The following is a 25,121-nucleotide window of genomic DNA, read 5'->3' on the forward strand; positions in this document are numbered from 1 at the left end:
TCTATGAGCAGCTACAACTCTCGTGGACTATTTAGCTTGTTAGCTTCCTTCGTCACGAGAAAGAAAAGGCTAATACAGAGGTGAAAGGGGCTGTTATTGCAGCTGGGACTAACCAATGTGTTACAACAGTCATTTTTATTGCAAGTGTTGATCTGAAATCAGAGAAAGCGTCCGCAGAAGTGGGCTTTACGCTCCATGAACGAGTCAATCACAGCATTTATTGTCCGCTAGGTTACCGTAAATATGCGGTATACGAAGTGCACATCATGCTACGCGGACGTGCCTGTGTGGCTTTACGCATGCGCCTCGACACAGGAGCATTATCCAGGTTGTCCTGGATTATTATCCGGAACTCGAAACCGCCGAAATACAACAAAATGCGCACCTGGAGAGCAGCAAAGGTTCAGAGCGTATTCAAAGGTCAAGATGCGTGCAGAATACAAGAAATGCGCAAATTTTGGCAGGTTTGCTATGCTGTATGCAGATATTTAATAGGCACAAAATGATGTCGTGATGTCTTGCTTTTGTGCAAAAATCCCAAGAATTTAAACGACGAGCTTTGAAGTAAAAGTCACTCAGACAAATATGAAATAGACACTTATGCCTCCTACCTGACTGTGGCCTGGTGATGGCGCTCTCATACACAGGAATCCCCTCACCCAAATTGTTGTAGGCCTTGAGTGTGATCACATAGTGGGAGCTGGGGTCTGAGGAAAAAAAAGAGAGCGAGAGGTGGAAGATAAATTGATGTATGTAATCTAAATGAAATTTGAGAGATACTTCACTCATAATGGTGATATAAGCGAGAGAGAGTATTTCAATACAATTCATCGCGCTGTGACTGCAGTGAAGGCTTCAAATATGCACACATAGACAGTTTGCGACCACAAGTATTATATTTTAAACTTCTAATACTTTTTTCACACTACTCAGGCCAGGGGTGTCCAAAACTTTTGGCTGACCGTGTTAAATTTTATTTGCCGACTACGCCTCGGGCCAAATAAAGAAGGCGCTGCAGGCTAAAACCTAGAAAGACAATTCACATGGTAGGAGCAAACTTTTAAATAAAGACTTGTAAATACAAATGTTCCTTTTTTTCTCCAGTTGGAAGTGCATTGCTCATTAATCCTCTAAATAGCTACTATGAATATTATTATTGGTGAAGTTTTCTCATTTTATGAAATGCTAAAATATTTATTTATCAGAGATTTGCATTTTGAAATCAGATGTTATAAATGCTAACATTTACTGCAAGGCTAACAGACAGTTTTTCCACAGATCTTATTAGTGTCAGACTGCTGCTGTGTGACACAAAGGAGACACTCCAGTGTAATTAAGTGTCAGAAAACAAATACACATTGCAACACCTTGCAAATAGACAGGAAAAAAACACACACACATCAGAAAGTGTTCTCACCGAGGTTTTCGATTGTGTAGTAGCGCTGCTTGTAATCTACTTTGATGGTCTGAGCATGAGGGCTGCCAATGCCGTAGCCGATGGTGTACCCACGTACAACGATGTCCTGGTTCTCTGGTGGCGTCCAGCTCACCACGATGCTGTTGACCAGTGGACGGACGTGAAGTGAACTGGGCTGGTCTGGGACTCGCGATTCTGGCAAGGGAGGTTAGTGGTAAAACGTTTCTGAAAGGACATTTTGTATGTATGAAAGGAGTAAGGCAAAGAATATTACCATCCAGATCACTCTCAAATGTCTCTGCTGCGGTCCAGTCGGTGGCTGGGCCTGTACCGTTCACGGTTATAGCTGACACCCGAAAGGAGTACTCTGTCCCACGTTCCAGACCTTGAACAAAACCAAAACATGTCACCTTTAATTCTCAGGATTTTGATGAGCCCAAAGTTTCGACTCTTTTGGCCTACAGTCCTCCCTCTTTCATCACCGTTAATTGGTTCCACAGCCGAATGTGATAAGTGAATGTCCGTGAAGTAGGATTCCTTATTTATAAATGGAATATTTTCATAGTTAGAGCATATAAAACCTGTTTATGACCTTCTAAATGTGGTTTTAGCATTATTAGAGTCCACTAGACATGAAATAACACTCCTATAGTCACTTTTGCACTTGTATTACCCAATACAGTTGACATAATAATGGAAAATAAAACATCTTAGACATAAATATGACATTACATAGACTCACACGTTGGAATTGATTGGTTGATTGTTGGTGGCTATTGTCTGGATGTAATGTTCCTGACACCTAGTGGCCAGTGTAGTAGAATACTACTGCAATGGCACAATGAAGCCACAACTCACGCCAGTCACAGGCACTCTCCACACTGCTGCTAACCATGCTAACACTCAGCAGCTCTACAATAGTTAGCAGTTCCCAGGCCCCGCCTCTTAAAGGTGCACACAACGACACAGATATTACACTACATATAACATCTTCTAAATGCCTTTTATTTGTACTTTTGTTCATTTAGCCAGTTTTATGATTGAAAATGCTTAATTTGGGCCAAAAATACATACAATTTGCTTACATAAGCATATGTTTAGACTAAAAATAGGTTGTATTCATCCAAGAAACTGAATTTATGAATTAGTTAATTTTTGAAACACCGTGATAGCGTGAGGGCGCAATATTCGAACCACGATGTAGCGAGGGACGACTATACTTTAATTACATATTTCATGTGTGCTCAGACAGATGGGTTTGGGAGTTTCATTTTGGACATCTATTTTTAACAGATGCCCAAAATTTGGGGTGGTGCAACTTCCTTCTTTACAAATATAATAAATGGGGGAAATTTAGGTTTCGATAGTTTTTTTTTTCCTGCAAATTTGCAGACTTTTGGTCAAAATACTTTTTTTCCCCACAGACAACACATCTCATTCGTCCGAAGTTGGTAAAAATGTATAAAAACGGGATAATTTAGGTAAAATGTAGCGCAAACATGCGTCACTGTTAGAAAACCCACAGTTTTGACAAGTTTATGCCTTTATGTTTCACTGATCATGTTTTTCTGTCAAGCGTTGAGATCTCACGATTTGTTTGGCAGTCCTTGAACACACCATAGTTGCTGACACAAAAATGAAACTTCGTGAATACAAGTTAATATATGATTGTAAGTCCTGACTGGAATGACAGTGTTCCTGTCACTGTGCATAACGTACCCGGAACACAATCGATGTCACGTGCTGCGGTAGTTATTTTTTCACAAATTGTCCACTTGCACCATGGATATGATATAAAAAATATATATATTATGTTGTTATTTCTCAAATTTCTATCTATCTTAATAACGTTTTTGGAAGTGGATGGGGGGATGTATATTGCTTGCTGCTGTAAAACAGATCGACGGATGGTGTAGAGCAGGGGTCGCCAACGTTTTTCCTTGTGAGAGCTACTTTTACAAAAATGAAAATGGCCAAGAGCTACTCATTTTTGTAACATTTATTTTCAGAGCTTATTTTAAACCCAAACAAAGCGAACATGCTTGTTTTACCAGAACATTAACAAAATGCTGGTGTCCACAACTCACATTTTGTATTTCAGAATGCATTTCTTTCTACTGTTCTTTCATTATTAACTGAAAACCTGAATGAAAAGCAGGCTTGCGGGCACCTCATGTGGTCGTGGTGGGCTACCTGGTGCACGCGGGCACCACGTTGGTGACCCCTGGTGTAGATTACACATGCCTAACATGTGACTGCCGAAAAATAGGCCAACCGTATGTAGACGCGTTCTACACATGCGTAGAACCCAGTTGAACTGATTGCGTTCCGGGTACGTGTTGCACAGTGACAGTTCCCTTGCTCTATCGTGGTTCACTCTCTAGTCTGTCTGCGTCCTGATTGGCGGTAGACCATTGTCAATGTGACATCCTGCCATGTCTCCTGTGTCATTCTAGTTTGCTTTCTTGCTAGCTTGTAAATTAATCTTCGGTTCGCCTGCAGCAATATGTTTTAACAAGGATACAAAAACGCTACAGTACAGCGGAAGGGCGCCAGGATGAAAAGGCACGATCACAGGAGTGAAATATGCATAAGTGACTTAATAATTTCTTGTGTTGATCATCAAGGTTGATCATTAAAATTCAAACAAAGACTTCACCTTTTTTTGAGAGTGTTTAAACAAGAGAGAAATGCGAGAACATGTTCATGCCTGTCTGAGAAAAGTGTAAAAAGTGTATGTGAGGGGTTTTACAGCCTTAAAACATATAGAATAATTGTAAAAATTGAAGTTAGCTACTTCGCGGATTTCACTTATTGCGGGCTATTTTGGAAACCCATCCCCCACGATAAACGAGGGAACCCTGTACAGCAAGCAAGCAGTGTGAATTACGTAGACGCGGTTTGGAGAACTGCCTTCTCTCACATGAAAGAAAAAAATAGCCATTACCGTTTTGCTTTTTCTAACAAAAATGAGCCATTGTCAAACTGTTCCATTCGCTCCCGACATGCTAATGTTTCACGACTTTCTCCCTGCACCAACTATTTCAGGCGACCCCCGGGGTAGCTTCTGAAGTCTGCCAAGCCAACCATGCCCCCGAGGCTACATCTCCCTCTAAATTCATTTGAACCAACAAACACCCCTCTGTTTCACGCCTCCAGAATGTTTGAAAAAGGATATAATCAACTTTTAAGTGCATATTCTCTTTGATGCCGCACACAGCAGGAGGTCAAGACACTTACAAGCTGCTGAGCCAACATGTAATATTAATCACTGATTGATTTTGGTGATAGCTGGGGGGGATGTGACAGTACAAAACAACTTCATTGCGGCAAGTTACGATCAAACTCAGATGTTGTAAGGAAATAAATAGACCAAGAAACATTTCTACCATACAAGTCCCCCAAAAAGGAGTCAAAACCAAGTACAAAATGAATGAAAAGATCCTGGCTGTGCATGTCAATATCAGATGTGTACTCCTACCTGAGCACATTTGATCAGAGGAAAAAAATCACGCAGCCTTAACAAAAACACATAAGTTAGTTAGGTCAATTGGGAAATATTTGCAAGACAGAATTAAGATTGGACTGTGGTCTCATTATGTGGTCAGAAAAAAAAGACCAGGTTTTCAATAAACATGTTAGTCATTGTCGGTCTATGTTTCTCCTCATTCTTCCCTTCAACCATAACAGAAGCAAAGAAGTCAGAGTCCATTACCGTCAATGAGCTTGGAAAGCTGGGTCCCCCCGGTGGTTTCTGCTGTCTCACTTCGGCGTGATCCTTTACGGTATCGTATTTTGTAGCCGGTGATTTCCCCATTCTGGGAATTTGAAGGCGGGGGCTGCCACCGAAGCATGATGCTCTGTGGAGGGCAAATGAGAGTCAGCGCAACAAACTTTGTTCTTATTGTGTAGCAGGTAAAATTACACTTCCTCTTGACAGCGGTTCAAGGCTTTCATAACAGACAACTCAAGGAAGCATGAGTGTTAAATGTCCACTGGTAGTCATGCATCCAGATTTTTGTGAGTGATACCGTGCATCTGGAAAGTATTCCCAACACTTCCATTTTCCACCTTGTGTTACGCTACAGCCTTATTCCAAAATGGACTACCGGTACATTTATTATTTCCCTCAAAATTCGACACACAACACCCCATTATGACGACATGAAAAACATTTTTTGGAAATGTTTCCAAATTTACAACAATAAACTAAAAAGTCACATGTGCATAAGTATTCACAGCCATTGCTTAATACTTTGTTGATGTACTTTTGGCAGCAAATACAGCCTCTAGTGTTGGTAAACCTATCTTTGGGCAGTTTCCCCCATTCTTCTTAGCAGCAACTCTCAAACGCCATCATGTCAGTGCCCAACCACTGTCACATCTCACCAGCTATGTTCAATAGGATTCAAGTCTGGATGCACAGTACGTGGGGGGCGGTATATTATGGGAAAGGAGTGTCACACTGACGCACAAAAGGCTGAATGCATGAACAGGTCACATACACACACACACACACACACACACACACACACACACACACACACACACACACACACATACACACACACACACACACACACACACACACACACACGCAGCGCCCTGGCTCTGTTGAGGAAAACGCAACTGAATTTGTGTTAAGTGGGTTAGCTTATTTCCATTTTTCATTTTACATGATGAGACGTGACTTGTGCCTGTTGCATTTGTCCATTTTCCCTTGAAACCCAGCTTAAAAATGTCACAGCAGGGAGGCTGAGGAGAAAAAATGACTCTCCAAAAAGAGATGGCATTCTAAAGTGCCCCAGTGTTATGGTCAGTTCAATCGCCAATGCATAAACATGTTGACTGTCCAAATTCCAAATTAAACATCCAGACTGCAAAAAAAACAAACAATAGACAAGGAACGTTGACAAATAAAGGATATTTGTTTCACAGTTCAAATGGGCTTATTTGAGTGTAACTGGGGAGAGACTAAAAAGAAATCATGACAATACATGTCCTTTCCATCAAACAACTCATCTTCATGTTCTTCTTAACATCAGCAGCAGCAGCTGAGTGCTTTCTGACCCACAAATCTCAGCTGACTCTCCCTCTACATGGGTGGTCAGTGCTCTCTCAAGCTGCTAGTGTGTGATAGGATTATTGAACAGCTCTTTTTTTGGCTTCGCTTTGACAGTTCTCGCTCTCTCTCGCTCTGTTCAGACTGACCAGGAAGGAGGAAAGGCCTTCACACACATTTCTGCAGTCAGTGCATGTACCCAGAGGTCTTTCCATCTTCCCCTCTGCTATAAGGCTCTCTATTTGCACCATCTGTCTCGCATATTGTGAGTGAGGTACATCTTTAGAAAAATGGTATCTATCACTTTGTGGAAGCGTATAATAAATAAGCCTGCAGCCCTCTGTTTGAACGCGTAATGGCAAAAAAAATAGGCAGTCTAGGGCTGCTTCCTGTTTTCATCAAGAGCCTGCTGTGAAGCTTGCAGCCACCTCTGCAGACAGTGTAACACAAGAGCAACAGTGGATTTAACGGTAATAAATCTGATTTCCCTTACTGTGAAAAGACTTTTACACACAACTTGCTATAAGGAAGCTGCTTAACTAAATGTAGCTGAAGATTCAATTTGAGATAAGACAGACAGAAAAAAAAACATTCCATGTCACTTTTTATTTTGATGGTTAAACACTGAGGCCATTAAATGTTTGACCGTTAAAGATTTCTGTTAAAATTAATATCACACCATCTTTGTTTGTGAGACTTTTGAATGCTCTATTATTGCCTGTCCGCAGTCCTCTGAGGCTTGCATATCCATTTAGCAGCGTGTCTTCAGCTAAAACTGTACTGATGGAGCGTAATACAGAGGATAAAACCTTCTGACAGGCGGCCCTTCTGCTGATGAGACGATCAATGAAGGTTCACACACCCTCTTAACCAGCTGGGGCTGCAGGACTGTCATGCGGCTAATCGCACACACGTACACAAAGCACTGTTGTGTTCTTTGAATGTTGGCAGGGAATCAACTATCTATTTTTCACAAAACGAGCAGCTTACACTCAGGGAAATCAGATATAAACCTTTTAAACTGTGGCTTACCTTTGAGTTCTGAACCTCCAGAGTGAAATTTTGAGGAGGGGCACTTGGCACTGTGATGCAGAAGAAAACAATATGATATATATATGTCCAAAAAAATGCAAATTTATTCTAACATGACAGAAGTCACTGACCACATTATTAGGTAAATGGAATACATATGGGCTGTAGGTATCCATGTACCAGTATGTTCATTACAATGCTTCTTTTACAAGAATTTATTTGTGGCGGCCTGCCACAAATATATATCAGTGGTGGTCCAAATGTATTTTTTAGATGTGGCTCTACCCGTTTTCCCTCGCTCCCAAACAGATAATAATGGGACTGTCTGCGTAGCTTGTCACTACAACTCCTTACAGTAGATGGGCTCATAACTCTTGGTATAACATTGGTATATTTGTTTGTGTTAACTTACTGTTACTCCTGATCCACTGCACCCTAAAGGGTTAAAATTTGTCAAAACATGCACCTCTACTGTGTAGCCTGTGCTAACAGTACTCTGACAAATACGCCACAGGGTAGCGCTGGTATTAAACCCCACACTTTGATCCCATACAGTCATGGGCAAAAAAACAACTGACTTGGGCGCACGTTGTAACACCTGCGTTCATCAATATAGTGACATAGCACACCAGCACACACCTACATGGAGCCCAGGAAACAGCATAAATGTTTTTGTTGTTAAATAATAAAATGTCAAACATTCTCCACTCCACTCTCACCGGAGTTTTGCGTTATGACAAATTATGCAAATTAGACTATGACGTAATCAAACCAAATAGACTGTCTACTGACCATCAGACAGCGTGCGGACTGTGATGTCATCAGTGGAAACACCTGGACCGTGCTTGTTGTTGGCCACCACACGGAAACTGTACTGTGTGTTCTTTTTCAACCCGGTCATGGTGTATGACTGACCGTCAACATCAACATCCTGGAAGACAGACAGAAGCATGCAAAAAGTTACAAAAAGAGACATAGGACAATATATAAACTATATGCATGTTTGAAATAAATGAAACCACAACCACAATAGCTTTAGTAGTGTCCCATTTGCAACAAGTAAATCACTTTTTGTTTGCACTATGTTACTTTTCACTTAGACTGTCTGATCTTATCATTCTAATCATCATAATGTCACTGCTGTTACATTAAAATGTCCAGACAATAAGATAATATACCGTAATCTTCTCTGCAGCATGAACGTTTACTAACTCGGCCGATCAGCTTGTCCTGAATTACTGCATTCACTGCTTAGGTTGTCAAATGTAATCATGCAACCAGAGCAATCTTATTATAATTTATTAATTTAGGTCACATAATTGTCTACAGCAACGTTACACTTGCATATACTGTACATTAAACTGAATATTTAGTGCTAGTTGAGATTTAGTGCTATAGGCCATGTCCCTTAAGTACTGCACTCCTTTGCAACCCTCTCCACTTCGTAGTTTCTACCGGCTCATCTCAAGCTCTCAGCTCTTGGGAGCTGAGGCATCATTACTCAATGCACTGGATGACGTTTCATACATTATCATATTAAAGGCTTTTAATGCCTCACTGGTTCACATGCCACAACTGCTGGGGCTTGCTAAATGCAGTACCTAACCAGCTGAATTGTACTCCTGTGACTGTAGAGGCTACCTGCAGAAAAAGAAGCCACGTTTTAGTGAGTGCTGTAAAATGCACTGCATCAGTGGTTTTTAGCACCCCCACTACGCAATCCATCTATATTCTATACTGCCTAGGTTCCCACAGTGGGGTACGTGTACTCTCAGGGGTACACGAATTGTAATAGGGGGTACGTGAATAAAAATTTAAAATAATCACTGCCTAACACTCTCAATTACGAGTGCGCCTGAAAGCCTCATGGCACAATGGAGAGGGAGCAGAAAGCAGGAAGGAGACGCGATGTTGTTCATTGATCTGTGTGCATCATATGAACAAATAAGCAAGTTTTATGATTATTTGATGCATTAATATTGTTTAATCTCAAAGATTTCATTTATATTGGTGTTCCAATCCCCACACGGTGCAGTGGTGACAACCTGTTATTGTGAGTGGGGCTTTATCATTGGTTTTGTGTATTTTTGTACTTCAGATACTTTTCCTTTCTATTTGGTATTTAATTATTTTGCAGATTTAAACCATAGCCATCGTCAATGGACAAAAAAAGTGATGCTCAAATTCAAGCCATTCATACGGAAGAATGCAAACATCAGACTGGAATAAAAGATATGTGGGATGATTACTTATCTATTTATCAGTGCTCGTGTGAAACTTTATCACAATGTAACCATGCAAAATACACATTTTGACCCAAACTTACTTTTAAATGAATTAACCAATAAAATATATTCAATACTTGTAAAAGATATGTTGGATGATTACTTATCTATTTATTAGTGCTCATGTGATATTGACCCAAAATTACTATAAAATTAACACCAATTAATTGTGTTCAATGTTTCAAGTTAATTTATATCAAAAGATGTGTGCAGAAGTAGGGGGTACATGGCTTCAGGTCAGATGTCTGAAGGGGTACACCACAGTAAAAACTTTGGGAACCACTGCTCACTGCTTGTCCTCATTAGGGGCACGGGTGAGCTGGAGCCTATCCCAGCTTAATTTGGGCGAGAAGCAGGGTACACCCTGGACTGGTGACCAGTCAATCACAGGAAACAACCATTCCTACGGACAATTTAGAGTTTACAGTTAACCTATGTTTTTGGGGTGTGGGAGGAGAAAAACCCCCACATAAACCACGCAAGCATGGCGAGAACCTGCAAACTCCACTGAGGTTTTTCCCTGGATCGCTGAGGCAGACGTGCTAACCACTATTTCACCGTCCTGCCCATTAATGTCGGTCTACAGTGATCGCATTGTTTTGCATGTATATTAGTGTATAAGTGTTTAATTCGATACCCGCATCCGGAAAGTCTTAAAGTGTTACACTTACATTGTGTGTTCCACATGTGATACTTGTGTTATTTATGTGCTATGTACAGTATGTTATGTTGTGTTATTTTTTGGTTGCACCATGAGTAAGGGAGGCGTTTGGTTTGATTAAGTCCTGTGGGATTGTGTGAGTAAGTAAGGGAATTCATTTCATATAAAGAGAACTTCCTTAAACAAATCAGTGTCATATACAATAGCGCCTGCACACAGTAGCATAGCCCAGGCTTGAGTATTAAAAATAGACATTTGTCTGGACGTCTCAATTACTTGCATTTTTTTTGCCATTCTTGGGAAGGCTTGGAATGTAGCCCTCGTGAAAATAATAATAAAGCGGGGATCTACTGTATGTACAGTAGTTAAATTTATCCAACCAACTCAATTAGTAAACAGTACAGTCATATCATATATGAGCTGTTACATACTGTATATGAGCATTTTCCAATTACCCAAGCCATCAAAACCTCAAAAGGTAAACACCTAAATTCCAATGCTTACTTTTTGTATGAATTCAAAGAACAATTGTTGACTGCCTACACGTGTAACTCACCTGTTCATTGCCAATGCTTTTGTCTGTGTAGTACAACTTGTAGGTGAGGATCTCTCCATTTCCCGTGAGGGGTTTATCCCAACTCAGAGTGACGGATGTTGGTGTATTCGATGCCGCCAGCAGGTTTGGGGCCGGGCCGGGCACTTGGACTGATAAACAAATGATAAAAATGAACAAGATTTTAAGCACTTGAGCTTCTGTATGAGAATGTATCAACCGGGATGCCCTCCATGTTTACATTCCCATGACTTCCACCTCAACAATCTAGCAGGAGTCCTCAATGAAATACAGAGCAAACTTGTAGTCTGAAGTAAGATTCACTTTGCTTTGACGTTATTTCCAATTGAGACAGTGTCAGAGAAAGAAAAGGCAGCACTGAAAATAACATCGCTGTCTTATCTGTGGGTGTCATTTTTGTTGGTTGGGAAATAAAATGCTGCTGTTTAGTTTCAAGTGCCTGCACACGTCTCCACACTTCGTATTGTAAGATTTGCTACAGCCTATTCCTGACAGGAAAGAGAAGCTGCCATTTGTCAGTGTGCACGGAGGCTGAAAGCGTATGTGTCATGTTAAGCCAGTCTCTGAAGAAGAGCTATGTTGTGTGCACCCAGGTCAAACGTTTAAGCTCCAATTGGAACAGAAGAGCCCACATGAGACAGACATACAGTGTCCAGGTAAACCCTGCTTGCTATCACCCATTGGGTGGAAAGGCTCCTGCTGGCACTAAAAGTGTGTTGATCCATCTGTCTGCCCTCTAAACAAGGACAAAGGTAGAGAGACTGGATGTGAAAGTGACAGTGAATGAAATGTTGCCAGGAGCTAAGGGACATCAGACAAGACTGTGTGCAGGGAAATTCCATTCACAGCTCTTTTTTTAAACGACGATAAGAGTTGGCGCACCCTCCAACACAATGAGAGAAAAAAGCACCACTAAGTCCCATCGTTCCTCTATGATTCATAAGTCTGCTCCAGTTGAAACATTTTAATGAGGGCCTCGAAAGCCTCGTTTTGCAGAGTGGAGGAATTCTTTTTTGGTCATACTTGTGAACACAAAATCTTACTTACTTCGGTAAGCATGGGTTAAAGCACATTCACAAGAAGACTTCAGAAATGCTTGAATGTAAACAAGGGGCAGCTCAAGAGGAAAGAATTCTACAATTCTCTGGTGTGCTGTTGGGTGGCCTACCTTAAAAAGACTCTGTGTAAGTGTGTTTAGTGGTGGCAGCCTGTTTGAAGCCAGTGTTTGTGCATGGGAGTGAATATTTGTATGGGTGAGGGTTTATTTGCACATTTGTGTGCTTCTTTTGAGTGTATCCTGTTTTCCTCAGTGAGCCAGCGTGAGCAGGTTTCCACCAAACCTTGCTGTTTACTGAACACACAGATGAACCGCGCGCCTGTGTGTGTGTGTGTGTGTGTGTGCACATGCCAGTGTCGGTATGCGTTTTTCTCACCTTCAGCCTGGGTGGCCACCTTTAGCCCTGCAGAGCTTTCTCCCTGGCCATTAACGTTGTGGGCCACAACCCTGAAGCGGTATTTGGTGTCTGGCATTAGGTTCTGGATGGTGACCTGCAACTCCCCTGGTCGGCTTGTATTTACAACTCGTTCCCTGATGAGAACACAAATAAACACACCTGAGCATAACACTATATTTCTCCATGCAATGACTTCCATTTATGAAAAATATTTTGTCACTCACAATTTAACAGTAACCATTCATTCACAGTCACACCACAAGTCATTCATTTTCTGTGCCAGCAGCCAACTGCATGGTCATTGGCATTGTTTTGGGGGGTTTGGCAACTGTTAAGACAAGTCTGCAAACTTTTCCTCATCAGTTATGAAGTATCTGGACATAACACTCGTGATCAAAATTTTGAGACCAGTCGAAAAACTGCAATAATTTACATTTTGCACTATTGGATCTTAAGGAGGTCCTAAGTAGAGCTTCAAAATGCAAAAAGAAGAAATGGAAGTGAGACATTTTTTTTTGTACATTTATTGCAAACAAACTGAAATAATGTTTAACCCTATGGGCGCCAAATGTGACCTAAAATTGGTTTGGGCATGCTTGACGCCAGTGTTTCCATCAGGCTAATGGGAATGTTGCTCCACGTGGTGAAGATGGTTTCCCAGAGGGTATTCACCGTCTGGAAATGATGTCAGTTTTTCTAAACTTCCCTTGCCATCCATCCTCAAATGTTCTCAATTGTATTTAGATCAGGGAAACATGCAGGATGGTCCAGAGGTTATTTCTCAGGAAGAAGTCCTATGTCAGGCGGTCATTGTGAACTGCAGCATTGTTCTGTTGAAAAAGCCAGTCATTACTACACGGACGAGGGCCTTCAGTCATGAGGGATACCCCCTGCAACATCTCCACATAGCCATCTGTCGTGTGACTCCCCTGTACAACATGAAGCTCATTGTTCCATTGAAGGAAAAGCCCACCATGTCATGATGGCGCCCCCTCCACTGTGCCGTGTGGAAACATCTCAGGTGGGATCACCTTGTCATGCCAGTAACATTGGAAACCATCAGGACCGTCAAGAGAATGCTGAGAGAATAAAACTTTCTTCCACTTTTCAATATGCCATGTTTGCTGCTCTTGTGCAAATTCCAAATGGGCAATTGTGTGTCATTGAAGGAGACGAGGCCTATGAAAACGTTTTGTGTTCTTAAAACCCTTCTCCCGCAGATGCTGTCGGATGGATATTGGACTGCACTCGGCACCAGTAACAACCTTCATTTGGGCCGAGCATCGTCCCGTGCATTGGCAGGACAGCTAATCGGATCCTTCGGCTCAGGGCCGGTGACATTTTTTTGGTTCTCCCACTTGACTTTTTGTTCTCTTAGGATCTTTAAAGAAGTTTAAAATGACTGTCTTACTGCATCCAACCTCGGCAGCAATGGCGCGCTGCGAGAGGCCTTGCTTAATGCAGCTCAACAATCGGACCGCATTCAAAGAGAGAAAGCTTTTTTGCCTTTACCATCAAGAGATCATGGCACTGTGAATATCTGACAGAAAATGACATTCAATCCACATTTTTGCCAAGATTTTGGCATTTTAAGGATGTGGTCTTAAACGTTTGATCAGCTGACGAACAGACAATTTCACTTTAATGGTTGTTAACAATAATCTGCTTACTCAAAAATGTTTTTGTCTCACTCCCATTTCTTCTTTTCGCATTTTGAAGCTCTACTTCTTAACTCCTTCAGATCCAACAGTGCGAAATTCTTGCAATTTTTCAACTCGTCTTAAAATTTTGATCAGGAGCCCACTTCTGAACTGGTGAACTTCAGCTACCATTTTATACCAGAACGCCCCAAAGGTCAGAGAGATCTTCATACCCAGCCAATGTTTTTCTGAAGCACAACACTCAGGATATTTAAAAAAAAAAAAGAGTAAATAAGTCGGCAAAACCAATCATGGCTGATAAGCGTAAAAAGCAAGGGTTTGATATGGTATACTTGTACATGTACCACTGCTTTTAGAGTGTGACAAAGTCCATATTGGAATGTAAAACATTTCTTTTTAATTTTCTGTAACTCACACATCCAGAAGGTTAGCATATTCTCACAAGGCTCAAGGATAAAAGATGGTTTGAGGTGAAATTGTTTGTCCACTTCAATAAAAACCCTTTGGAGGCATGAATTTGCGTTAATTAATAAACTCTGTTTTAATGAGATACTTTCAAGATGCCCTGAGACTCAGGAATGCATTCGCCGAGGTCCCTCACAGGGGAGTGGGTAAATTGGTGCCCTCCTGGCACAATCACAATGTGGACTGTGTATTACCTGCTCGTGCCTTCCTGGCTGTAGAAAACAGAGTAGGTTAGCTCGTCTCCATGCGGTTCAGCCGGCGGGCGCCAGGTAAGCTTGATGAAGCGAGTAGAAACCAGCGAAGCCACGACATCACGGGGGGCGGAGGGAGTGGGCCCTGCTTGACCTGCTGTACCTCCGGAGCCTGGCGTTACATGGTCAGTAGTGTTAGGAGTCAGTGAGGGGGGAGGAAGAGGGGGCAGGGCTTCGTCTTGGGGTTCGGGAAGAGGAGGTGGGAAGGATTGAGGGAGATGGGAGAAATAGTGCGCAGAAAAGGAGAACAGTTTTGAAGACAGCGGGAAAGAGGGTGAAATGGAAATGACGGTGAAACGAAAGGAAGGAAGGAAACAAAAACAGAAGAAAAAACAAAATAACAACAACGTAACAAAAAAGACTTTTGGTGTGACAAGGAAACAGAAATAAAACAGTTCTACTACACTCACAAAGCTGACAAATAAAAACACAATACAAGGGGAAACTACACATGCAGATCTACGGTACACACTGCTTTCTAATGACATAACATTTATACACTTCATTTACACAATTCCTGTCAATTATTGTTTTCCCAAGAAAATAACTTTAATATATACAGTACAGTCGTGCCTCGCCACATTGCCATGCGAACTTTGCGGCATCAGTCCATCACGTTTTTTCAAAAATATATTAATTAATAAATCAGGCTGTTTCATGGTTGTAAAATACAATGCATTGGGGCATTAAGAACACACATTCAATATATAGTATTCTACACGGGTGACTAGGTGTCAGTAGGGGAAAGGGGAAAAACTTTTTTTTATTGCAGGTTTGAATTACGTCACAACAGGCACAATAATCATAGAATAATAACCCTAATAATAATAATACTCCGAATATAAAACCGGTCTACTGTTGAGGCCGTAATTCAGCGAAAACTCAACTCAACATCACTTTCTGCCCACACGTCCAACGCATTTAAAACACATTTATTCCAACACACACTTTATTTATGCCCTTACATTGCTAATTTTCTCTGATTGTAGCTACTATATTGGGTAATATGAGTGTAAAGGTGACTACAGGACTGTTATTTCATGTTCAGAAGACTCTAATAATGTTACAACCCATATTTAGAAGGTGCTCAATGGGTTTTCTTTGCTCTAGCTATGAAAATATTCCAATTATACAGAAGAAATCCTACTTAGCGGAAACTCACTCATTTCAGTCGTGTCTGGAACCAATTAGCCGCGATAAACGAGGGATTACTGTAACTAAATGGTAATGTATTGTAGACTCCATCTGCATGTTGTGTGACTTACAGCAGACAAAAGTTCATGCTGAAGGCTATGTGCTCCCTCGAGGCACACCATATGATGTTTTCAAACACTTATCCATCTCATTCCACAGCCTGGCTGCAGAAAGTGGTTTAAACTGACAAGGGGTTTTGGAGGAAAGGAGGAGGTGGGGAGAACAATCTGTGGCAAGACGCAGCAAGCTCTGCTTTCCATTTGCTTGGCAAGTGGGCGAGACAAAACCATATGGAAAGGAATGTCAATGTGTATGACATTTCCATTTGTGTGCAGATCCAGGGAAGTGACGGGAGCAAAGCATAAATACAGCAAAGTCGCATGTCAGGTGTAGCGTCTGTGATTACTGGACTGAATGCGTCAAAATTCAAGCGGCTGCTGGTGTATTTATCTGTCACACCACTAGGATGAAACCGCTAATTTGGCTTTTGCTGTTTTGTTATCAATTCAGATGTCCACTTCAAGCTTTTTGAAGGATGACAGCTATTTTCTTTCGAACACATGCTAACCTGCACACGATGAGTCATATGCACAAAGTGAACAACACTCTAACTGGATCAGCCTGATATATCTCTACACAAACTAACAAGATCGCTAATGTAGCCTAACTATAACCACAACCATGAACATAGTGAATATGACACTGCAGTCATCTCAGACAGTGGCAAACAACTCAAATCCGTATCATTATTGTAAAAAACATTGATTGTGCAGGTCACTCTAAGGAGGTGTCAGTGGGTGGAGATCTTTGTGTGTGTGTTTGTGTGGACATTAAAAGGCTGGTGTTTCCCATACATTCATTTATTATTATGGCCCGCCACAAACAAATCTGGACCGCCACAGATAGATTTGGCGCTACGTGTTCACTGTCGCATATAAACACATTAGAATGGGTCTGTCGTTCCAACTCAATACAGTAGATGGCATCGTAACTCTGCTTCTTAATACAACTCATACCCACAAGGTCTGCCAGAGAATAAGAAGACAGAGGGAATCAGCAGGAGGAATCAGTGTTGCCACTTAGCAAATGTGTCACATATTTGGCGAGTATTCAGACCCCTGTAGATTCTCTTTTTCAAAAAAGTGACTAGCGACAAATCTAGCAACCTTTTCTGGGCACTTTTGGAGACTGGAAAATGAAAGCACGTATCGCTCCTCTCAGCTCGCAGTGGGTTCTGCTGTTAGATGATGACGTTATTTGCGCACTTCAGTATGTATTGTTTAATCCCTTGTTACCTAGGCGGTGCAAGACCCTTGCTCCCTTGTGTATGAAGCAGGCGCACCTGCCTACCTGACTACTCCGTTTAAAGCAGGAGTCTCAAATTTGCGGCCCACGGGCCATTTGTGGCCCGCCGGGTCATAGTTTGCTGCCCACGACTAGACATGGAGGAGTAGTGTAAATGCTATAAAAAATATTTCTTTTTGATTTGATTCTACTTTATAGCATTGATCTTTTAGAGAGACATGAGATGTTGTGTTTTCTGAATGAGTTTAAAATAGCTTTACTGTTTTTCAGACACCGAAACTAAAATCCTGTTTACACTTATGTTGCTAAACATCCTCATTCTTTTTGTACCATTGCTGCTTGTAGTCTGGTTAAAATATGCTGCAAAAATTCCACCACTTTTGTATCGCTTGTCTTCATTAGGGTCACGAGTAAGCTGGAGCCTATTCCAGCTAAATGCAGCAAAATACAAACTATGAAATGTATTTATTTTTTTGTTTCACCCTATCACTGTATCGAGATATTATCATTATCGGGAGCCATGCATCGTGTATCGAAACGTATTGTGGGGTACCCTGAGATTCCCAGCCTTATTCCCAATATTTCATGCGGCCCAGCCACAACCAGACCCTATCTCCAGCGGCCCTCAGGTAAATTGAGTTTAAGACCCCTGGTTTAAAGGGTTACGGTCTCTCCCGTAGAGGGAAGGGAGACCTCTAAGTCAGGGGCGAGAGGAACTCACCCAGGTATTAACAGTCTCGGTGGTGCAGAGGCGGCCCCGCTGCATCAAGACCACGCACGATCATGTACAGTACACTGGGCACACTGGAACCTCAGTTAGTGTAATTCATCCATTCCAGAAGGAAATAATGTATATACAACTAATCTGTTCTGGACACCCAAAAATGTTATTTAATATGACTTTTACCTTGATGGACGATGGCTGTGAGGCAGCGGCCAGCAGTGATCAACAAGTACACAACCTTTGTGCTTTGCTATGACTTATTTCTTGAATTCACACATTTGCACTAACACAGTGCACATACCTAACAACACAACAAGACCCCTGCCATATTGTATGCTTACCTGGAAATGTATGCCAACTGAGGCACAATTTTTGCAAACATTTTCGACATAAACCACAAAATACAGGTACAATAAAGGTTTTGATGATGCTTTGACCCTGGAACGAATTAATTTACTTTACATCATATGTCATTAAAAAAAATGAAATTAAAACTTTGGAGTCTCCTTTTTATGACGGCAAAGTTCTTTGTCAGAAGCAGCAACTTAGGACAATATTAAGCCATGGTACTTTTTCATGTTTCCAAAGCATCTGTATCACCACCATCAACATGTTTTCTTACACAAATAAGCCAAGAGGTAAAGCAGAGCCTTGTGGGATAGACTAAGACGCTAATGAAGCTTCCATCCTCACGCGTCGTCTGCAGGTAATTGACATGCAGCAGAGTAGCCAGTGTTTCTCTGTCCAATCTGTCTTGTACATGTAGGCCTGAGGTTGTTACAGTAAGGAGATGTCAGCCTCCTACCGCCATCACCAAGCTCTATTCATAGCTGATTAATTGTGTCATTAGTCTTTGTGCCGGAGGTAATGAATAGCCGGTATTAAGGCTTAATGAGGAAGGTTACTTCAGATCTGCATAATATATCTGGGCCACCAATACATAATACAGTCGAGACAAAGACATGCATAGTAAAGCATTTGTCTTCATATTCAGCTGAGAAATGTACTGTATGTGGAATTAACTAGAGCGGTGTTAGCCGAGAAGTGCCTATTTTATATTCCAATTAGTGAAGCAGTGACAAGGAGCAACTGGGGGAGTGAGATGCCTTGCTGAAAGGTTTCGAAGCAGAGGTTGCCTATGGTGAACCTGGAGCCTTTTGGCTACAGGTGGCATTCTTCACCACTCATCCACAGCTGCTGCCGAAAGATGAAAGAAGCGCTCCTAAATTTGGACGGGACCTGTCTGCCGAAACTCTGTTAGATATATTGTAATAGCTTTGTAGGAGCTGCAAGGGACTCATGTCTGTAGCTGATAGTAAAAATACTGCCGTAAAATAAACAGAAAGACAACTTCAGATAGCATCCACACACAATTAAGCTCTTCACAACTTTTAAATTGTGTTTCTAACTCTGCGCACTCGGCTGTTTCTCCCAGGAGGTGTGACTCCTGACGCTTAACTTTAAGTAGTTCATCAAATGGTCTGAGTGCACAGATAAGAGTCAGGCTCAGGCTAAAATTCTCCACTAAAAGAAGGCATTCATTTCTGCCAGGAGCACAAACAGCAGTGGGACTACTGATGAAATGTAGCAGGCCATGCCAGGTTCTTGCCAAAAAAAAAAAAAAAAGAATTTCCGAGGCTAAGCTGGCATTTGTAAGTGTCTTTGGTAATGGGTACTACAACGGAAACAGCTCCAGCACAATGCTAATGGTCCATTACAGAGTCATTTACTTTGATTTGACAGAAAAAGAATGAACAATGTAGTCAAAAGCATGGTCTGCAGGTTTTAGAGAAGTAACAAGCACACTGGCAGACCTCTTTGTTTGAGTCATGGCAAATGGTCGCATGCTTGTGCTTCCAGAAACTAATCAGGTAGAAGAATAAAGTTCCCTCTGTGCAACGATAAAAAAAAGATGAGGGTTCAATTCAGTATAAGTGTACAACAAGAAACAGTAATTGCTTTAATGGTTCCGAGGTAAATGTTGTGGAAAATTATTGGCAGCTGGGAGCAACTTCTGACGACTATGGCTCTTTTTCCCCACAGCTCACTTTCACAACTGTCAAGATGAGAGAGCATGACGAGTCATGATATCTGAGCTGCTCTGCAAAGTGCTGGCAATGGAAACAGAACCACAAAAAAAAAAAACAACCTAATGTTTCAAGTGAAATTGAAAAAATGGCTAACAAAGCACATTTTTTGGTTCTTTGTGGTTCCTCTCAAGGAAAATTCCACGCCTTTACCATGAGCCTCACCAAAATGTAATGTTTTCTTCCTTGGGTCCATGCACCACCTCTCTACAAAGTTCCATGAAGTCATGGAGCTAACGCTAAACCCGCGCTACAGACAACTCAATGTGTGCTGGATGGTAGAAGCAAAAAATGTGACTCATGACAGCAAAAAATGACAATAATTACTTGGTACCTGCAATCATTCCACAAAAACATTGGCTACTTACCAAGCACCAAACAGTGGCCAAAGTTATACCTCTCCTCATGTTGTCAGAGGTATAAAAAATTGACATAAAAGAGCAAAAACTGATTCTCAGCACAAACAACAAATATGTTCACTGATGAGGTGTGCCAACGACCTAACAGAATGGAAAATATCTCAAAAGAAAGAAACACGCAAAGAAATATAAATTCTGAAATCTGATAAAGCTGTACGGAAAATGTTTTTTGTCGACATGAAATTTGAGTCCCAAGAAGTCATCTATGAACATTTTTCCTCACAGGTGTCCCTCGTTTATTGCTGCTAATTGGTTAATTGGTGAATTCACTGTTAATAAATGGAATATTTTCATAGTTGGAGCATAGAAAACATGTTTAGCACTTTTAAATATGTTTTTTTTAACCATTATTAGAGCCCTGTAGACATGAAATAACACCCCTATAGCCACATTTGCAATCCTATTACTCTCCACACTGCTAATGCACAGCCTGTGGGATCAGTGCAGGGACACAAGAGACAGCCACAGCTGCATAGCATGCTAGAGAGCTAACTAGTTAGCCTCCAATTTATTTATTCTAAACTTGAGGTTTCAAACAGACTGGGGAAAAAAAACGGATCCCTTCCACACAGAATAGGAGAACTCATCATCAACATATCATGTCGGACATGCCATGGCTGACTACAGTACATGCAGGGTGAAGGTAATGTGATGTCTCATCAAAGTTTTGTGTCATTACTAATGCCTGACGGGCAGAATACTACACATAACTTGCATTTTAATACATATATATATATATATATATTTTTTACTAATAATGGGCCATAATCGACCAAGAAACAGTAATCATTTATTAATAAATTTTGGAAAAAACGCAATAGAGTGAGGGAGCAATATCCACACGGTGATGTCGCGAGGGATGACAGCATTTCGTCTAAATACATTCTTCATTATCGCTAAGCAGCGTGAAACAACAGCAACTACTGTCTAGTTACGCTAGTTAAACATGCATAGTGACTTCCTGTTCAGTGCAAAATAAGCTTCAAAATAAAAGCATGTTAGAATTAACCTGGATTTTACATCCATTTATATATGCAGTACATATTTTTTTTAGATTGTTAGCCACCAGAAAAAAGATGTGCACATGTACAAAAGCTTTAATGTCATTGAACAAAATTAGGGCAGCAGGTCTGTTAGATCAGAGTAGAGCTGCAACAATGAACTGACGAATCGATGATTCATCGATTATACAATTAACAACTATTTGGGTATTCCATTAATTGTTTTTGTAAATTTAAAAATGCAAATATCCTTTGATTCCAGCCACTCAGATGTGAATGTTTTTTTAATTTCCGTAGTCATTCATGAAAGCAGACCTACACAGTATTATCTCTCTGTTTTAGGCAAAACAAAATATTCACACACATCAGCTTTGACTTTGGAAAACAGTGATGGACATTTTTGCTGATAATGTTATATTTGGTTCATATTGATTTGGTCTGTCTCAGGCCTAACCAATTACAAAACAACAAGTTTCAGATTAATGAACTAAGAAAAGAATCGTTAGTTGCAGTCCTAGATAAGAGTATGAAATATTGTTATGTCAGGGGAATGTTGACCAGGCTGGATGAGTGTACAGAAATCAGCCTTTTATTGGTGTCTCTAAAAACAGCAACTCTTCTTCTCTCTGGAGCTGGCTCGAACTAGCAGGCAAACCCCACTGCGCTCTACAGACCAACCCCTGAATCACAGCTCAGACCCATACACAATACATCCGCCGCGACAATATGAAAAAAGAATGTACATAAAAATATGCAGAAATTGAGGAAAAGTATGTCAACAAACTGCCATAGGTTAAAAAATCCTTTATTAGGGTCCTTTCCTCTTTATGTCACAAGTAAATGATTTAGATTTTGGCTATGTCAAATAAGCGGGTTCCGCAGTCCCAGTAACGCGGTGCAACAACATAGTCCAGAAGTAAAAGAAGGACTCGTATGGCGGTACAGACAAAGACACCATGCTGATAAATCAACACATACAGGAAGAGGCTGTATTTGTTTCCATGAAGGTCTATTTTTCAAGCTGCAATTAGGACAGCTGTCTCTCTGAAATCCTTCAGCCACGTCCTGTTATTTAGAGCCTGTTTTTCAACATAACTACAGAGCGATAAATCAAGGGAATCAAGGGAAGTTCGGTCTATTTACATTAGACTGCCAGGAATTTACTCTAGGGTAATATGGTTTCCATAAAAAGTGACAACCAATATCCAACAAAGCTAAACAAAGGGGGACGTGTCGAGTGCCATTAACTTTCTACACAGACTGAAAAAAACCCTTGAGGTACCAAAGAGGAGCGAAGGGAAGGAAAAAACGTTGCTGGGTTTGAAAGTGATGACTGTAAGTGAAAGTAGATGGTGCATTCATAATTAATCATGGATACATACAGCATCTCTCCACATGTGCGCAGCAATGGTCCATGGTCCCCCAATGAGTCCGTGTGGGTGTTACTGCATAGCCCCCTCGCTTCAACAATGCTGTCACGTCACACACATCCAAAAACATGCAGTATCATGATGGCCCTCGCCGGGCATGTAAATGAAGATGTACAGATATGGTAAACAATGTAAACACCACAGGCAATGTGAGAGAGGAAAGCAAAGCCTCTTGGGCTCATCTTTCAAGCACATCAAAACACCCACTGATGCCGTACATCTCCAGAGATGCTTGGAAACACACTTCTTCTCTGCTCTCAATGGTGTTTTGTACCTTGGAGCTACACAAATACAAGCAGACATTTCCAGGGAAGCAGCGCAATAATGCGACCAATTTCTTCATATTACTGCCAAGGAGGTAACATATTTATTTGTGTCGTTTATGTATCTACATTGTATGATCGGTAGTTATTCTTGGGTATGTATATATGGGGCCCTATCCTACATTTGCAACTTTTCCAACTTATGTATATGTTTATAATGTTGTACTCATGTTCTGCATGATGTGGAAGTACCATAGCACGCGTTTGAAGTTATCCCTGGTTTCTTATGACCCTGCTAAATCTTTTTTTTGGATTATTTCTCACGTCAAAACTTTAGGAAGTCAATGTCTGACAAATTACTGGGTGACCGGCGCCCACTGCTCAGTATCGTTCGTCACTTTTTCTTGAAAATGGCAGCCAGAAAGTGCTTTTCTGATATAAGAACTGTGTATCAAACCTGGACTAAGGGGAGAATAGGAAGATGTTTTTGTTTTTCTGGGAAGCTGAAGACCTAAATCACAGTCACTGCACCTATGCTCTCGCCACTTCATGGCCAGTTGTTTTGTGTTTGATGCCGGATATGCCAATATTCATCCAACTATATCCGATTTTTCTATACTGTTTGCTTAGCACGTAAACCGGTTGAGGGGTGTGTCTCCACACAACTCTGAGCGGTAGCTAGGGTGGGGGCTTAACTCCTGACCAATCTCAACAGAGTAGGCGTGGTTGGGGAGGAGACTGCAGAATCCGAGCATGATGGCCAAGGGGAGAAGAATGCAGATTAACCCTGTACACAACTTGAAATTTATGGAGTATGTTCTTCAAAGATGCTTACATTAGTGCCCCAATGGGAGTAGTAAACTGGTATTAGTTTAAAAGCCCTTGAAATGAGCAGAATAGGGCCCGTTTAATGTGATGTTTTATTCAGATCTGATTCACATGGGTTTTTGTTTGTGTGTGTGTGTGTGTGTGACAAAAATCACAACATGAAATCACATGCTCAGATTCTTATGTATTCAAATTTTGTCAGACCAACTTTGGTTTTTGTAAAGGATGGAATTACATACTTCAGGATTATTTTCAGTCTTGTTCCCTATTTGGCCAGAAAAGAACTCTAGATCTACGCTAAACTTGGCCCCTATTTTGTTGATAAAGATGTTAGATCACACTAGATCACACTGGCTTTACAGTTGACAAATGTCGAAACCTTGGTGGTAGCTATGGTTATTTTTATTTTGGTGTGTGTTTATAAACCTGGAACATTTCATGTATCAAGTAAGTGTGCCTGAACAACCACGAAAAGGTCAAATTGAATGTTTACAGAAGTGTGGGCAGCTGCAGGAGCCATGGGAGACCTGCTAACAAGCAGTCCATCTAATCTGACTTGCACCAATAAAGTGGCCGCCCTCGGTGAGATCTACTGAGAAGTGGTAATCACACTCCACCACAGCAGAGCAGCGGGGTGTCTCAGCCCACTATTCTACTTTTAGCTTATGGAAACTGGGAGGTACTGTGGAGAGAGGGGCTGGGTGCTAACAGGAAAAATAAAAGCTCCGGCTTTAGTGGAGCCGCTCGCAGGGGTCAGGCGCCTACAGCTAAGGGAAGGGTGTGAAGGAAAGAGGTGTTTTTATGTCAAAAACTAATTTTAATTACCACACTGAGAGGGCTGAGCATTTCCAAAAATGTCAGCTTGGCATCTTGAATGACTGCATGTTGGAGGACAGTGTTGTATGGTAATAAGGGCAGGTGTTCCAGTTGAAAAGAAAAAAAAACAGGTTGCATGCAGGCGTGTGCTCCCAAGCATAAACTGGTGTTTATAACAAGACTGACCTTCAA

General features: G+C 41.2%; 1 protein-coding gene across 8 annotated transcripts in view; it reads right to left on the reverse strand.

Annotated features, from left to right (window-relative positions):
- neo1a (neogenin 1a) overlaps positions 1-25,121 on the reverse strand; it is a 195,855-nt gene that overhangs the window by 26,299 nt on the left and 144,435 nt on the right. For 7 of the 8 annotated variants that reach the window (XM_054772054.1, XM_054772048.1, XM_054772047.1 and 4 more), the window contains exons 8-16: positions 14,806-15,040; positions 12,465-12,619; positions 11,014-11,162; positions 8,304-8,442; positions 7,512-7,561; positions 5,133-5,277; positions 1,692-1,802; positions 1,418-1,612; positions 612-707 (exon numbers count right to left, since the gene is read on the reverse strand). In XM_054772054.1, the coding sequence (XP_054628029.1) occupies positions 612-707; positions 1,418-1,612; positions 1,692-1,802; positions 5,133-5,277; positions 7,512-7,561; positions 8,304-8,442; positions 11,014-11,162; positions 12,465-12,619; positions 14,806-15,040 (1,275 nt within the window). The remainder of the gene's footprint in view (positions 1-611; positions 708-1,417; positions 1,613-1,691; positions 1,803-5,132; positions 5,278-7,511; positions 7,562-8,303; positions 8,443-11,013; positions 11,163-12,464; positions 12,620-14,805; positions 15,041-25,121) is intronic. The other variant, XM_054772050.1, reaches the window with a different exon arrangement.

This window comes from Dunckerocampus dactyliophorus, chromosome 3 (genome assembly GCF_027744805.1).
Source record: "Dunckerocampus dactyliophorus isolate RoL2022-P2 chromosome 3, RoL_Ddac_1.1, whole genome shotgun sequence".
Lineage (NCBI taxonomy): Eukaryota > Metazoa > Chordata > Actinopteri > Syngnathiformes > Syngnathidae > Dunckerocampus > Dunckerocampus dactyliophorus.